Source organism: Kogia breviceps, chromosome 14 (genome assembly GCF_026419965.1).
Source record: "Kogia breviceps isolate mKogBre1 chromosome 14, mKogBre1 haplotype 1, whole genome shotgun sequence".
NCBI lineage: Eukaryota > Metazoa > Chordata > Mammalia > Artiodactyla > Physeteridae > Kogia > Kogia breviceps.
The window spans coordinates 49,801,211-49,815,241 of NC_081323.1; the positions used below are offsets into that span (position 1 = coordinate 49,801,211).

Here is a 14,031-nt window from a genome sequence, read left to right on the forward strand (position 1 = left end):
AGGGAGGAAGGAGCACAGCGGGTTAAGAGCAAGGGTGATGGGTCGTGGTTGCAGCTTGGGTAGGGACCACTCCTGGCTTCGAGGTACAGGTGGTTGCATTTGGAGAGAGGGTTGAAGAGAAGCTCAGAGGTAGTAGAGGTCATTAGGTTGCTGAAGTCCCCAAGGGCAGTGTAAAGAAAGGCTGTAGCAGCCAGAGCAGGGTGCAGGACCCTGCAGACTGACAGTTTGGGGGTGGGCCACAGTGAGCCCTACTCCTTATGTCTCCCCAGGGCTCTAGTTCCTATCCCTTGCAGAGCCCAGAAATGAAGGTAGCTCCTGAGGCTCCTGTGCCTGGCCCTTGTCCAGCAATGGCTGCTGGGAAAGAACCCAAAAGGATATCCCTCAATCTGTCTGTCTGCTGGGGGGCACCCTAGCCCCCACCCTGCACAGTTGCCCCAGTGGACATGCCTCCCTCCTCACTCCCCAACAATTCCCCAATGCATGGAATAAAGTAAGGTACACATATAAAAGGGGCATAGGCAGTAGGGTTTGGGTCTGCTTCTAAAGGCACGGCCAAGTGCTCCAGTCCCTCCACATTTGAATAGAGATAATAACAACATGTATCCACCCCTAGTAAATGAAATGTCAGGAACCATTCTAAGATTTATATAGATAAACTCATTTAATCTTCACAACACTAGGACATGTATATACATAAAATTTTACTATTCATCCCCATTTTACAGATGAGAAAACTGAGGCACAGAGAGGTTAACAACTTGCCCAAGAGCACAGAGTTAGTAAGATGGGATGCAGGCTTAGGCCATCCTACACTGCAGCAGTGCACACTTACCCACTGGGCACTCTGCCTCTCATGCCCTCATCTCTACCAAGCTGGGCAGGGAGAGGTGAGAGAAGCACTTAGTAGCCACCTGCTCTGGACCAGGCACTTGACAAAGACGTGTATGCTTCAATCTCAGGAGAACCCAGTGAAGGATGAGCCATGGTCCTCATGGTCCACATGAGTAAGCAAGACCAGAGAAGGCTGATTATCTGCCAAGGCCACACAGCCCAAGGGGTGGAGCTGAAATCCAAACCTTGGCCTGAGCTCGCCCTGCACGTGCTCCCTCTCCAACCCCCATACAGAGCTGAAGAGAACAGAGACCAGGATGAGAAGGCTGGAGAGGGGCACTTAGGGGGTCCTCAGGCCTAGCACCTGATCAGGCTTCCCAGGGGTCCATGGGAATCTCCAGACCTCCTCCCCAACCTTGTGTGGCAGAGGAGGGGGACCAGAGAGGCAGGGGACTAAGTCCTTGAAGATGGGCCATTCCGCTGCTCCTGGGGCAATAGCCTGAGGCTGGGCCACTGGGGGCTGGAGTGATGTTCTATGGGGTCCCCTACCCCCCCCATTGGCTGCCAGGGACCAGGGCAGGATGGGGCATGTTTCCGACCTTCTGCGATCTCCAGCAGCACCTCATGATCCTTGCACTTGGGTATAGAGGGATAAGGCCTAGACGGGGGCACCTCCTCCAGAGGATAAGGGCAACAACCAGATGGCCAGGTGGGCGAGGTCTGGAGCACTCAGGGCAGCCCAGGGCCCAGAAAGCCAAGGATGGTGGGGGAGCTGCCAAGGGCACGAGCTGGGATGGAAATGCTGCCTCGCCTCTGACCCAGCCTCTGCCAGCCCCGAGATAGGGTCAAGGATGGTGGGACAGCTCAACTCAGTGGCTCAGGCAGATGTGCCATGGGAAAGGGAGCAGATTCGTGATAGGGAGGGCCCAGGAGTTTCACTGGAGCAGGCGCCGCCGGTACAGTGTGGCCAGGAGCGCAGCTAGGAGCACCCCAGCCATGGCCACCCCAAGCCACGGAGCCCAGGGCAAGGTCCCGACCACCAGCAACTCTTCCAACTCTTCCTCCTCCTGGAATCCTGGGGTGGTATGTGTCCCAGGGCTGTCACCCAGGTTGGGGGTACTGGGGCCCCCATGGATCCTAATGGCGTCCTCCAACTCGTACTCGTTCTCCTCCGGAGCGTTGTCAGGCCCCACGCCCAGGGAGTCACTGTGGCTGATGGCGAGGTCTGCGGAGCAGCCTGAGAACGGCTGGCTGTCCATTCTGGATACCAGCCTGCCAGGCTTGCTCAGCTCCAGCTCTGAGCCCAAGCAGTCAGAGCTGCTATCTGGCCATGGCGAGGTGCCTTCAGTGGCAGTACCTGTGGGTGCTGGAGATGCTGGAGTCTCCTGGAAAAGAAAGGAGGGACTGGAGGGACTGAGGATGGTGGGGGACAAGCCAGGTTGGGTGGCCCCATTCCCAAAACAGGCCAACCCCTCAGTTCCCAGCCCATAGTGCTGTAAGGCAACCCTCTCTTGGGGACTTAACCCACTGATGGTGCAGGAGGACAGTGGGGCAGGAGGGGACTAAGGCCCTGCAGGAGCATCAGTGGTGAACTCCTCCAGGGCTGAAAGCTCTACTCACTGGCCTGCCTGTGAGCTCACTCCCACCCCAGGGAGCACTTCGTCATGTGTGGCCCCATCTACTTTGACATTATGCCTGGGCTTGATGGCCATGAGGCAGCCACAGTGTCAGAGGCTGGGCCATGCACCCAAGGGGCCCCATGGACTTGGTTCTTCCAGACAGACAGCAGCAGTAGGGTTAGACGTGCAGGCTCCGAGCAGGCAACTGTGGAGGCTGCTAGGGTCAGAGATGGATGAGCTGGGACTGCAGTTTGTAAAACCATGGTTATGGAGGGGCAGGCCAGATATCCCAGTGGTGAAGAGCAAGGGCATGGAGGCAAACCTACTGTGCTCTACCCCTCAATGTTTCCTCACCTGCAAAATAGTATTGATGAGCTTAAAAGGGAGCTGTGAGCTCTAAATGCGTTAATGCATGTGACCAGTGGAGGTGGCCCAGCAAGCCCGACCCTTCTGAAGCATTAGTACTTAAAGAGTTCTAGGGGCTTCCCTGGTGGCGCAGTGGTTGAGAGTCTGCCTGCTGATGCAAGGGGACACAGGTTCATGCCCTGGTCCGGGAAGATCCCACATGCCGCATTGCGGCTGGGCCCGTGAGCCATGGCCACAACAGTGAGAGGCCTGCGTACCAAAAAAAAAAAAAAAGAGTTCTAATGATTATTATTACTCTAAAGGACATGGTGTTAGGTCTGGATGAGGCTAGGTCTCAGCTGTCCCTATGCCCTCAGAAGAAGCCCTGGACCAGCCTAGGCTGGAGACAGAATGGAGACTGGAAAGGGTCCAAGGAAGAGGCCTGGATCACTGCTAGGAGGGGCGAGGACTCACCTCCACGAGTCTGTTGCTGTTCCTGATGGTGGGCCCTGTGTTGGCAGGCAGCTTTCTAGGCACCGTGCACATCAGTTTCCTGTGGTCAGGCACCAAGCCAGTAGGCACTTTGGGTGGCACCATGCCAGAACACACTGAGTTGATGGGCAATTTGGATGGTGCTAGACTGGTGAGCACATTAGTGGGCATTGCACCAGGGGGCTTCGAGCTGATGGACAACTTGGAAGGCACTGTGCTGTCAAATGCTGAGTTGGTGGGCACCCCTGCCCTGCTGGAGCAGATGGTACCTTCATCCTGGTCACCTGCACCTCCTGCAGAGGCCAAGCCAGTGGAGGAGGAGGAGGTACCAATAGATGGAGCTGATACTGGGGGTCCAGGCAAGCGGCTTGCCCTGGGGGTAGAACGGACCAAGGGCTGGAAGGAGACAGTCGGAGACACAGGCCCATAGGATGATGTGAAACTGGAGACCACGCCTGCAGGTGGCAAAACAAAATAAGAAACACAAACCCACAGGAGTGTTATCCTAAAATCACAGTGGCCTTGGGATCAGAGGGCTGGAGAAGGGTCTCTCTGCCCCAGCTCCCACCATCCCTATTGCATCCAAGCCTCCCAACCTCCTACCCATGGAGGAGTCTCCACAGTCTCTTTGGTTCCCAGGGCTGAAGGCCCAATGGTTGCAGATAAATCCTTGGTCCTGTCCCTCCTCAGTCCTTGACGTGTTCTCTCACAAGAGCAAAATGATCCCTCCCTTTAACAGCACCTAGGAGCTTGAAAATCATTATTAATTTTCCTCTCTGCTTTTTCTTCTCCTGCCTAGGACACCCTCCTTTCCTCTTGTGTCTGCCTCTTCCATCCTCTCCTTAGACAAGTGGAATCCTGGATGTTTCTCCCACTGCCACCTTTCCTCTCAGCAGGAACAATCCTAGGCAAGGGCAAGAGGAACAGGATGGCTCTGCTTAGAAGAGCTCACACCAGTCATGTGGCACCAGAGGCCCAGTCAGCCCCCAGTGTGTGCAAATCTTCTAGGAGGCCCAAGGGCTTGGGAGTACAGCGACAAAGCCACCCCTGGGAGGAGAGTATGAACTGGGGGAAGCGGGAGGGAGCAGTTGGTGATGGTCCATAAAGGCAGCTACATAAGGATTCACCATGGAACTCTTGAGAACACACATGCCTGGCCCCACAGCTGACAAAGGTCGGGAGTGATTCTGATGTCCATCACCCCCCGTCCCAAAGCTAACACCACAGAATCTCATGGGACCTGTGTCCATACTCATACTGAAATCAAAGTGCCCTCTGCCTCCCTGGTCCACAGCAGCATTTCTTGAAAAGATGTCCCACAGCAAGGTGACAATGCAAAGTACAAAAGGATACTTGGGTTAGAGTTTGGTGTAACAAGCATGGGACACTAAGGTGGCTTCTCTGAGCTCCTGTGTCTTGTGGCTGTTCCGTGGGCACTGCGGGCTGGCTGGGCATCACTGTCATGTGGAACACAGTTTGGGAAATAGTGGTGCAGAGATGCCAGCCTGAGAGATCAAAGTAGATAGCACTATATTCCTGAGATGTCTGATGTGAGGGTCCAGGCCCTTGGCTGATGAAGAACATACTTCTCCTGGGGGCTGAAAAGTTTTAGTGATTCACTGGGAGCTAGAGACCCCTTTAGGGTAGGGCAGTGCTCCCTGACAACAGCTGGCTCAGCCCTGTACTCTTCTTGCACTGTCCTCCAGGTCCTGGCGGATCCCTACATAGTCCTTTTGGTACAGTGCAGGCATGGCCCTAATTCACTTCTACCTGTATCCATGCCCTCTGCAATGTGACCTTGTCAGTCCTTTCATGTACGGATGGAGTCTATCTTTCTACTCCTTGATGCTGGGCTGGCCTTGTAACTTGCTTTGTCCCACAGAGAGAGGCAGGAGGAAAACTGTGCCAGTTTTGAGCCTATGCCCCAGAAGCCCTCTCTCCTTCTCTCAGAACTCTGCTCAGGTATATGAATGGGCTTGACTGCTGGAAGGTAAGAGATTCATAGAAGAGAACTGAGGTGCCCCAGCCAACAGCCATAAACAGCTTATATGTACCCTGATGTGTATATAAGAGGGAATTCAGCCCATCTGAGCCAGCCCAAATTGCTGACTCACACAATCATGAGCTAAGTAAATAGTGGTGTTTTAAGCTACTAAATTTTGGCATTGTATGTTACAAAGCAAATACTAACCAATATGCCCTCTGAGGAACTGGGTTGTTCCCTGGGGTGAACTCATTTCCCTGGGGAATACCACCTTTGCCTGCTATCCAAGAAAACCAGAGGGGCAACTCTAACCCTTACCCTCACTGGGAGGTCAGAAAGGCCCTATAACTCCAGAGTCCATGTATACCTGCTGTGTGGGTAGTGCCCAGTTCTGTGTCTTGCTCCTGATGTCCACATCCGGTCAGAGGGCTGAGGGCCACCGTGTCAGACGAGGGCTGCAGGGGGCCACCCAGCCTCTTGAGGACAGCCCCAGAGCTGGGTGGCTGTGGGGCTTTCTTCGAACTCTGCACGAAGGAATATATGAATAAGGCAGTTGCTTCTCCCAGGAGCTGGCAAAGGGCAGCTTGCTTGGGACGGCTCCTACTGGCCACAGCCCATGCCATGAAGCACAGGACCAAGGAAGCCCATGCCTCAGCTTTAGTCATTGCTAGAATTTCTATCTGCAAGTGACTTTGAAGCCACCTCATAGAAAATCATCCCATGGGGGGGATCCCTATTCATCTGTCTGGCCCTAAAGAAAGGTCCCCACTTTGGGGGCCACTGCACAGATCCCTTTCTTAGGCTTCAAGTCCAAGTGGTGTCTCCTAGACACCTCACTGCCCACTCATCCTATCCCAATAGACTCAGTCATCTTAACCCCCAAACTTTACTGGCAATGATTACAGCTCCAACCACCCACCCCTTTCCCCATCACCTCCTGCTTCCTCACTCTCCCTCATCTGGTCATCCCCTGATCCCTTGACCCAGCTCAACATCTCACATGGACCACTGCAAAGACCTCAGAATTGTGACCTCACAGCTGGCTGTTGACAGAGGGGTGGGGGCTGCCACATAGTGAAGACCTGGTTGGCAGTCTGGGAGCTGGGGCAGATCCACATTGGGGGAGCCCTGGGGTTCTAAGCAGAGATTAGGCATGATTTGTGGGGGACTTCCGGAAGGCTGGGTGAGCAGAAGTGGGCAGACAGGAACACAAAAGCAGGAGGCTCAAGGTAGATCGTGAGGACTCACCTCTCCCAGGGACTCTGGTGGCTGGGTGTCCTGGACAGGCATAGGGTAACTTGGCTCGTCCTCTCTGTAGCCATTGCTGGGGGCCACAGCAGGTGTGGAGGGCCCTGGAACCCCAGCAGGAACTGATGGCCGCTCCAGTGGGGATGGGGGGTGGTTTGGATTCCCTGAAGGACAAAGATATTGTGATGTCAAGGAGGAATTGGGGTGCTCTCAGTGACAAGAGTGGCCTGGGTGCTCCTAGAACTTCAGGTCCATGGCTATCAGTCCCGCACAGCATCAAACTCTGATGTGGGCAGTACTCCTCAGAGGAGACCAGCTTCACGAAGCAGGAGGCAGGTATCGGAGGGAGAGTGGAGATGGAGAGGACAAGGAGAGGTAGGAGGAGCAGTGGGGGAAGGGAGAGTGTTGGGGGCACCTCGCAGGCCTCTCACCACCCAGACTGTGTCAGCAGTCACCTCTTCTCTGTCCCCAGGCATTCTGGGACATAGTGGCTTTCTTCTCCTCCTCGTGGGTGGCTTTCACCACTAACTGAGCCCTGACCTAAAGCTTCCTCCTCAGCCCCTCCCCTTTGCCCCCACCATCCACACCTGGCCCTACCACTGCTGTTTTTATCTGGGGGAATCACTGGTAATCTCCACAAATGAAGAGATGAGTTAGAAAGGAAGGAGGGGAGGGAGGAAGGGAGGGGGAGGAAAAGAAAGAAAGGCAAACATGGGGATATTTTAAGGCTGTAAATCTGAGCAGTGTCTCAGGAATTGTCTCTAGTCTGAAATATATATAGGGCTGGTGTGAATTTTCTTCCTGCCTCAGACCCTGAGACCCTGGCCTCAGCAGACGCCCTCTGAGTACTTGGCCTGGCAGGGAGCATTAAGAGGTTTTTGAGGGATAACTGGGCAGTTGTGGGGGGTGGGAGGCAGCTAAGGAGGCTCTAGGGGAAACCAGTGGGAGGGGAAGAGATGAGGGGAAAGGAAGGTAGGAGCTCATGAGGAAGAAAAAAAAGACAGTGAAGGGAGGGGGAGAGCAGAGATGAGCAGAGAGAGGGAAGGCAAACTGAGGGAGAGTAGACAGGAGGAAATGAGAAAAGCGTGGGAGGCAAATGTCACAGCCACAAAAATTAGAGGAGGCTCCATTTGCTGAGCACATGGAAGGTGCCCAGCCCCAGCTAAGCACTCAACATGCCATCATCCCATGGTATCCACTGCAGCCCTACAAGGTAAATGTTGCCATTAGCCCCATTTTAGAGAGAAGAAGACTGAGACTTAGGCAATGAAGGGGCTTGGCCAAAGGGTTAATACAGATTAATAAGTGGCAAATCAGGGATCTACACTCAGGTTTGTCCACTGCCCAGGAGTGATGGGAGGGAGGGTGAGAGATGAAGACAGCAGGTATAGGGTGAGAGGAGAGGGAGAGTGGAGGCCAGGGAATCAGATAGGAGTTCCAGAAAAAGGGCCAAGGTGGGAGGCTCACGTAGCAGGTTGCTCTGGTAGACCCGGTCCACTTCATCAGCAAGACTAGACAGTTCACAGGCCCTCAGTGCCCCAATGAAGGAAGGCACCCAGCCGTTCCTCCGCCGAAGGCTGTTGAAGAGCTCCCAGAGAGTGCCCTGGTTCCCCCAGCGCTCATAGGAGGCCCGCAGTCGGTCCTGAAAGACACAGCCCCACCACCAAGCTCAAGCCTGGTAGCCCTGATCCCTTCCCTACTCTGGAGGGGACAGCTGCAGGTGGAGGTACCTAGAAAGCTACGAGATGGAAGCAACCATCTGAACCTGAGTCAGAGCCCAGGACAAGGCCAGAGTTTGAGCCCAAGTTTAAAGGCCCAGGAAATAGGCCTTACTGTGTCCCAGGCTCTCTGCTCAGGGCTTTGCGTGAATTATTTAATGCTATTATTACCTGTACTGTACTGATGAGGAAACTGAGGCTTAGCACATAACAAACAAGCAACCAGATAGCAGAAACAAAACCCCACAGAAAACATTTACTGCAGAACTAAATGGCAAGGTATTCCCACAAACACCAAAATACAAGAGGGAGGAGCCAAACCCTACCAGCCACAAACTCACATACCACTGATATCTGCATGGAGGAAGCAGAGGGAGGCCTCGGGGTTCAATGTGGGGACAGCTAAAACTGGGAGGGGCCAGGCTCACTTCACTAGGGGCCCACAGCAAGGGCTGAGGGAGCTAGCACAGTCTGGCTCCCAAAGACTCTCAAAGTTGAGCCCCAGGCTCCCTGCCAGGATGGGCCCCATGACTAGGAGAATGCAATTGAAACTAAACAGGAACAAGGACAAAAGACATAAAGAAAAAGAAGGTTCCAATGAAAGTGGGTGAGGAGTCCCAAGCCCAGAAATCTCAGTGCCATATTTTGGAGCACTATACCAAAACGACACAAGAGGGAGCTCAGTGAGGTTGGAAAGGACACCCTGAGCCACACTTCATTCTGAAAGTTAGAAAACTGTCAAGGATGGGAAGCAAGATACAAACAACAGAGAAGGAAGGAGTTGGTCCTGGCTTGGGAGAAGCTCTGAATTCCACAGCCCTGCCCCCCATCCATGCCTGGTTGTCACGCCCTAGCTCACCTGGTCACTTGTTGTGAGGCAGGACAGGTAAGGCAGAATCTCCAGAACATGAATATTGCAAAAGTTGACGTGATGGTTGCGGATATACTGATAAGTCTTGTCCTCAGCAAACGTCATCACTGTCCGGGTTCTGTGGCAGAGGGCTCTGGCCCATGAAGGGTGGACGGACTGAAAGAGAGGAAAAAATACTGGAAGAAAACAGACCACACATGGCAACAGAGTTGGGAGTGAAGCTGGACAAAAGGCAATTCTCTCTTTCTTTTTCAACTCTTTGGAATTTTTGCTTTTTTCTTTAATCATCCTAATTTACTGCCTAAGTCTCAGAGGCTCTCAATGAATTTGCCTAAAAACAAATTGGTGGGAAAAAAAAATCAGATATAGAAGACCTAGGGCCCATTTCTGCCCTGCAGGTTGGTCAGTGCTGGGGAGAGCTCTGGCTCCTGCCCCATCATCCCCAGGTCTGAATGTGCCCCTAGCTTCTGATAGCAAAAGGGCACCACCTAGAAGTGCTTCTCCTTTGGAGTATACTGTGGGGGAAGGAGAGGAGAGAGAGGAGGAGGAGGAGGAAAGAGAGGGAGGAGGAGGGGTAGAAGGGAGAGGATGGGGAAGAGGAGAAGGCACTCAACATAATAATGGGATCTATCCTATTCTTACTGTGAAGAAAATGAAGTACCAAGGAATTAAGGGGATTTGCTAGTGAGTAGAAGAGCAAAGAACTGAGGTCTTCAGGATCTGGGATCAGGTTCTTCCCAGAACATGACTGCAGGCCCACCATTACATTAAAGCTTGCTACACACATTTTTTAAAATTTATTTTATTTTTGGGTGTGTTGGGTCTTCGTTGCTGTACACGGGGTTTCTCTAGTTGCAGCGAGCGGGGGCTACTCTTTGTTGAGGTGCACAGGCTTCTCATTGTGGTGGCTTCTCTTGTTGCAGAGCACGGGCTCTAGGCGCATGGGCTTCAGTAGTTGTAGCATGCAGGTTCAGCAGTTGTGGCTCACAGGCTCTAGAGCTCAGGCTCAGTAGTTGTGGCGCATGGGCTTAGTTGCTGCGTGGCATGTGGGATCTTTCCAGACCAGGGCTCGAACCCATGTCCCCTACATTGGCAGGCAGATTCTTAACCACTGCACCACCAAAGAAGCCCTACATACATATTATTTCTGTAGGAGACTGAGTTCCACTTCTGGGTATGACCCCAGGCAAGTTATCAGCCTTTTCCAGGCTTGTCCTCACCCCTAAAATGGCTCAGAGAGGTTGTTTTGACAATACAGTAGTTCAGCCTTATAAGCCTGAAATTTAAAAGTACCCCCAATACAATCAATTGCTGCAGGTTGCTTATGTAGCACTTAACACAATTTTCAATTATAGATGTTTGTTTGCTTGTTTCTTATTTGCCTTTCTCATGGGAGAGAGCTGCAGGGAATAAGACAGACAAGATCTCTGCCACCATCCAATTTACATTCTACTGGAGTGGGACAGATAACAAATCAGAAAACATATCCATAAATAAGAATTCCAGACAGTAATAAAGGTTACAGAGAAAATAAAGCAGATGGTGAGACAGAGCCCCTGAAGAAGGGCATGCTGCTTGAACTGGGATGGGGAGGGAAGCTTTTCTGAACTGACATTTGAGCTGAACTCGAATGTAAGAAAATCAGTGTTTTGGGCAGAGGGTACAGCAAGTGAGAAGTCCTAAGATGGAACAATCTTGGCATGTTTGAAGAATAGAAAGTAGATTGGAGTTGTCCAGGTTTAGAAAGCTAGGGGGAGGGGCAGAGTTCAAGTCAAGGAGGTTGGGAAGGGCCACTAATGTAGGGCATTATAGGAAGGGACTTCGGGTTTTATTTGGAGTGAAACAGGGAGCCATTGGAGGGCTCTGAGCAGGAAAGGGAGAGGATTTTATTTGAGCAGGAAAGGGAGAGGATTTTATTTGATTTATGTTAAAGACCTCTGTGGTGGTTGTGAGGATCCTGGACTGGGGAGGGAGCAGGATGGAAGCAGGGAGACAAGTCAGGAGGCCACAGCAGGGAATACATGATGGGTATGGCCAGGATGGTAACCATGAAGGTGGCAAGAGGTGGCTGGACTCCTGGTATTTTGTGGATATGGGAGGTGAAGGAGAGAGAAGAATCAAGGCACTAGGTGGATGGAGGGTGCCACTTAGCAAGCCAGAGAGTCTGGGGGAGAAGCAGTGGTGCAGAGAGGACTCCAGAGTTCCATTTTGAACAAGTGAAGCTTGAGATGCTACTGGATGTCCAAAGGGGTTTTCAGGGAGGGAAGTGGGCAGAGGAGAGGGGCAGGCTGGAGTAGAAACTTGGATGTCAAGCTTGGGTGGGACCTCTAAGAGACAGTGCTGCAGAGTAGAGAGTGCCCAGAAGCTGCTGAGGCCACCAGTCCCCTGCCACATGGGAAATGGAGCAGTAGTCCTGCCTACCTGCAGCCCACCAGCCTCATAGCCACATGCTGCATGACCTGCTTTGCCAACCACCAGGTGCTACATTCCTGGTGGGGCGAGTACCAATAACAGAAATCAAGAGGATCGGAGAGGTGGAGTAGGGGTCCTCTGAGCCTTCAGAAGATGAGCAAAGAACAACTCTTTGGTGGCGAACAGATCCCTCCTTCCCTTCCATGGGATCCAGGGAAGTACCAGAAGAGAGTCAAGTGATACATTTTTCTGCATCCCAGCCTCCGCCTTTGAGTCAAAGAGTTTGGGGAGTATGGGTGTATGTAATGGTCCAACCAAAAAGAAAGGAAGCCCATATTTGTTCACATTTATTGAGGGTCCACTATAGGCAGGCACATCCTAAGTTTCTTTCATTTAATTCTTGCCACAATCCCAAGAGGATTTGAACTCAGGACTTGCTGCCTCATTGCAGCTCACCATACACCTTGCAGGGCTTAGAGACCCCTGCAGCAAGTGAGACTCACACAGCCCCCTGCCTTCAAGCCCTGGGAGGGGCCAAGGCCACTGCCTGGGTGAGGGGGGGGTCGCTAAGTGAGAGTGTGCCTGGGAAGATGCACTATTTAATCCCTTCTCTTGCGAGATATGGAAATCTTTCTGACACGTCTGAGGACGTTCTAACCCTGCCCTCCACAACAGCTGGGTTCTCAGGTCCTTGAAGATGTCCTTCCAGATTTTTTTTTTTTTTTTTTTTTTGCGGTACGTGGGCCTCTCACTGCTGTGGCCTCTCCCGTTGCGGAGCACAGGCTCGGGACGCGCAGGTTCAGCAGCCATGGCTCACGGGCCCAGCCGCTCCATGATATGTGGGATCTTCCCGGAGCGGGACACGAACCCGTGTCCCCTGCATTGGCAGGCGGACTCCCAACCACTGCGCCACCAGGGAAGCCCATTCCAGATTCTTTGGAGCCTCCAAACGAAGAATGTCCGTTTTGTTTTTTTCCAGTGTTTTCCAGGCACCTCCTTCCGGTCTCAGATAAGATGTGGGGCGGATAGTTCCTGACCGTCGCGTCTAGGAGAGTTCTGACCCGACTGCACCAGAAGCTGAGTTCAGAGCGCTCCACCCTCCCGGAAGGGGCGAGGCCTCACAGTCTCAGCTCCTATTCCTGAATTCCTGGGCCAGACCCAGGTCCGCGGAGGACCGGGAGGCTGTTGTGGACAGGTGTCAACACCGAAAACAGCCAAGACCCAAGGGAGGGCGGGAGTCCGCGACCCCCAAAAGCGCAGCCGCCAGAGATTGGCGCATCCGGGCTAGGCCTCGCCTGGGAGTCACCCTGGGCCTGTGGGCAACTGGGGGTGCTCAGTAGCCAGCGCCCTTCTCCTTCCGGCCCAACCTCCCGTCCAGCCCGAGCAGGCGCCCGCGCCGGCGCCCGCGCCACTCACGTCCCGAGCCCCCGGTGCTGGATGCGGTGCACGGAGCTCTCGCTGCCCCGAACACCGTGTGCGTTAGTACCTGCTCTTCCCGGCTCCTCGCGCGCCCCAAGCTCCGTGCACCCCGGCGGACTCCTAGTCCCACTCGGCTCCTGTGCCGCCTACCACCTCCCCGAAAGGCATCTGTGCGCCCTGAGTCCAGAGGACCGGCCTCCCAAGGTGGCGATCTTACCTTGGGAAGCCACGACCCGGGGACCTGCCTCCAGTCTCGGACAGCCGGGAACCCTCCCCGGAGGGGAGGGAAGGGCGGGGGGTAGGGCCGCGCGGCCATTGGGCAGACAGCGGGGGCGGGCACTTGGCCTTGGTTTCCCGGGCCTCGAGGCTCGGACGCGCGCTTGGGACAGACCTGGGTTCTTACTGCGTGCGCGGGAGAGCAGATGATCTTCTTTCCTTCTTCGTCTCGAGCAACTTCCAGGGGAAGCCCAGGGTTTGACTCGAAACCAAGTAGAAACCGTGGTGGGCTATATCCCGACGCTTCCCACGCGAAGCTACCCCCTCCTTCCGCCGAGTAATTTGAGGGGTGAGGGTCTTTATGTAGTTCACTCCTGGACGCCCAGGGCCTAAGCACACAGTCAGTGCTCAGTAAACGTCCGGTGTCACGCAGAGTTCACAGGGTATGAGTGCCCAGCCAGGCCACACTCACTCTGGACCTGAGGAGGCAGGATCGAGGCACGTAGCTGTATGCAGGGAAGGGGCGCCAAGGTTGGCTCGCCCGGCTCACAGGGTGTGGGCCTTGAGTGCTGCGTGGGAAAGGCCTCTCCGCTCAATGATTTAGGACGGTACCTCACGGCAGTGCTCGCCTACCGCCTTGCCCTTCCTCTGCTGGGCCAGAGGCCAGCAATTATTGAGTGCCCACTGTGTTCCAGGTACAGACTTAAAGTCTTATACCTTCGGGCCCATTAAATATCTGCAAAATAACCTGGTAGAGGTTTATTTTTTCCTTTTTTTTTTTGTATGCAGGCCTCGCACTGTTGTGGCCTCTCCCCTTGCGGAGCACAGGCTCCGGACGCGCAGGCTCAGGCAGCCACGGCTCACGGGCCCAGCCGC

General features: G+C 53.9%; 1 protein-coding gene across 3 annotated transcripts; it reads right to left on the bottom strand.

The window, feature by feature from the left end:
* Positions 1-634: 634 nt before the first annotated feature.
* On the bottom strand, positions 635-13,629 carry MAVS (mitochondrial antiviral signaling protein). 3 transcript variants are annotated; one of them, XM_067013021.1, is made up of 7 exons: positions 13,331-13,629; positions 9,097-9,264; positions 7,987-8,161; positions 6,520-6,683; positions 5,639-5,795; positions 3,270-3,742; positions 635-2,216 (listed from the first exon to the last, which is right to left on the bottom strand). In XM_067013021.1, exons 2-7 carry the CDS (start codon positions 9,211-9,213, stop codon positions 1,767-1,769), a joined length of 1,536 nt encoding a protein of 511 aa, XP_066869122.1. In that variant the 5' UTR covers positions 9,214-9,264; positions 13,331-13,629; the 3' UTR covers positions 635-1,766. The 3 variants fall into 3 exon arrangements, with proteins under 3 accessions (XP_066869122.1, XP_066869121.1, XP_058894884.1); XM_067013020.1 differs by lacking the exon at positions 13,331-13,629 and adding an exon at positions 13,157-13,290; XM_059038901.2 differs by lacking the exon at positions 13,331-13,629 and adding an exon at positions 13,007-13,206.
* Positions 13,630-14,031: the final 402 nt, after the last annotated feature.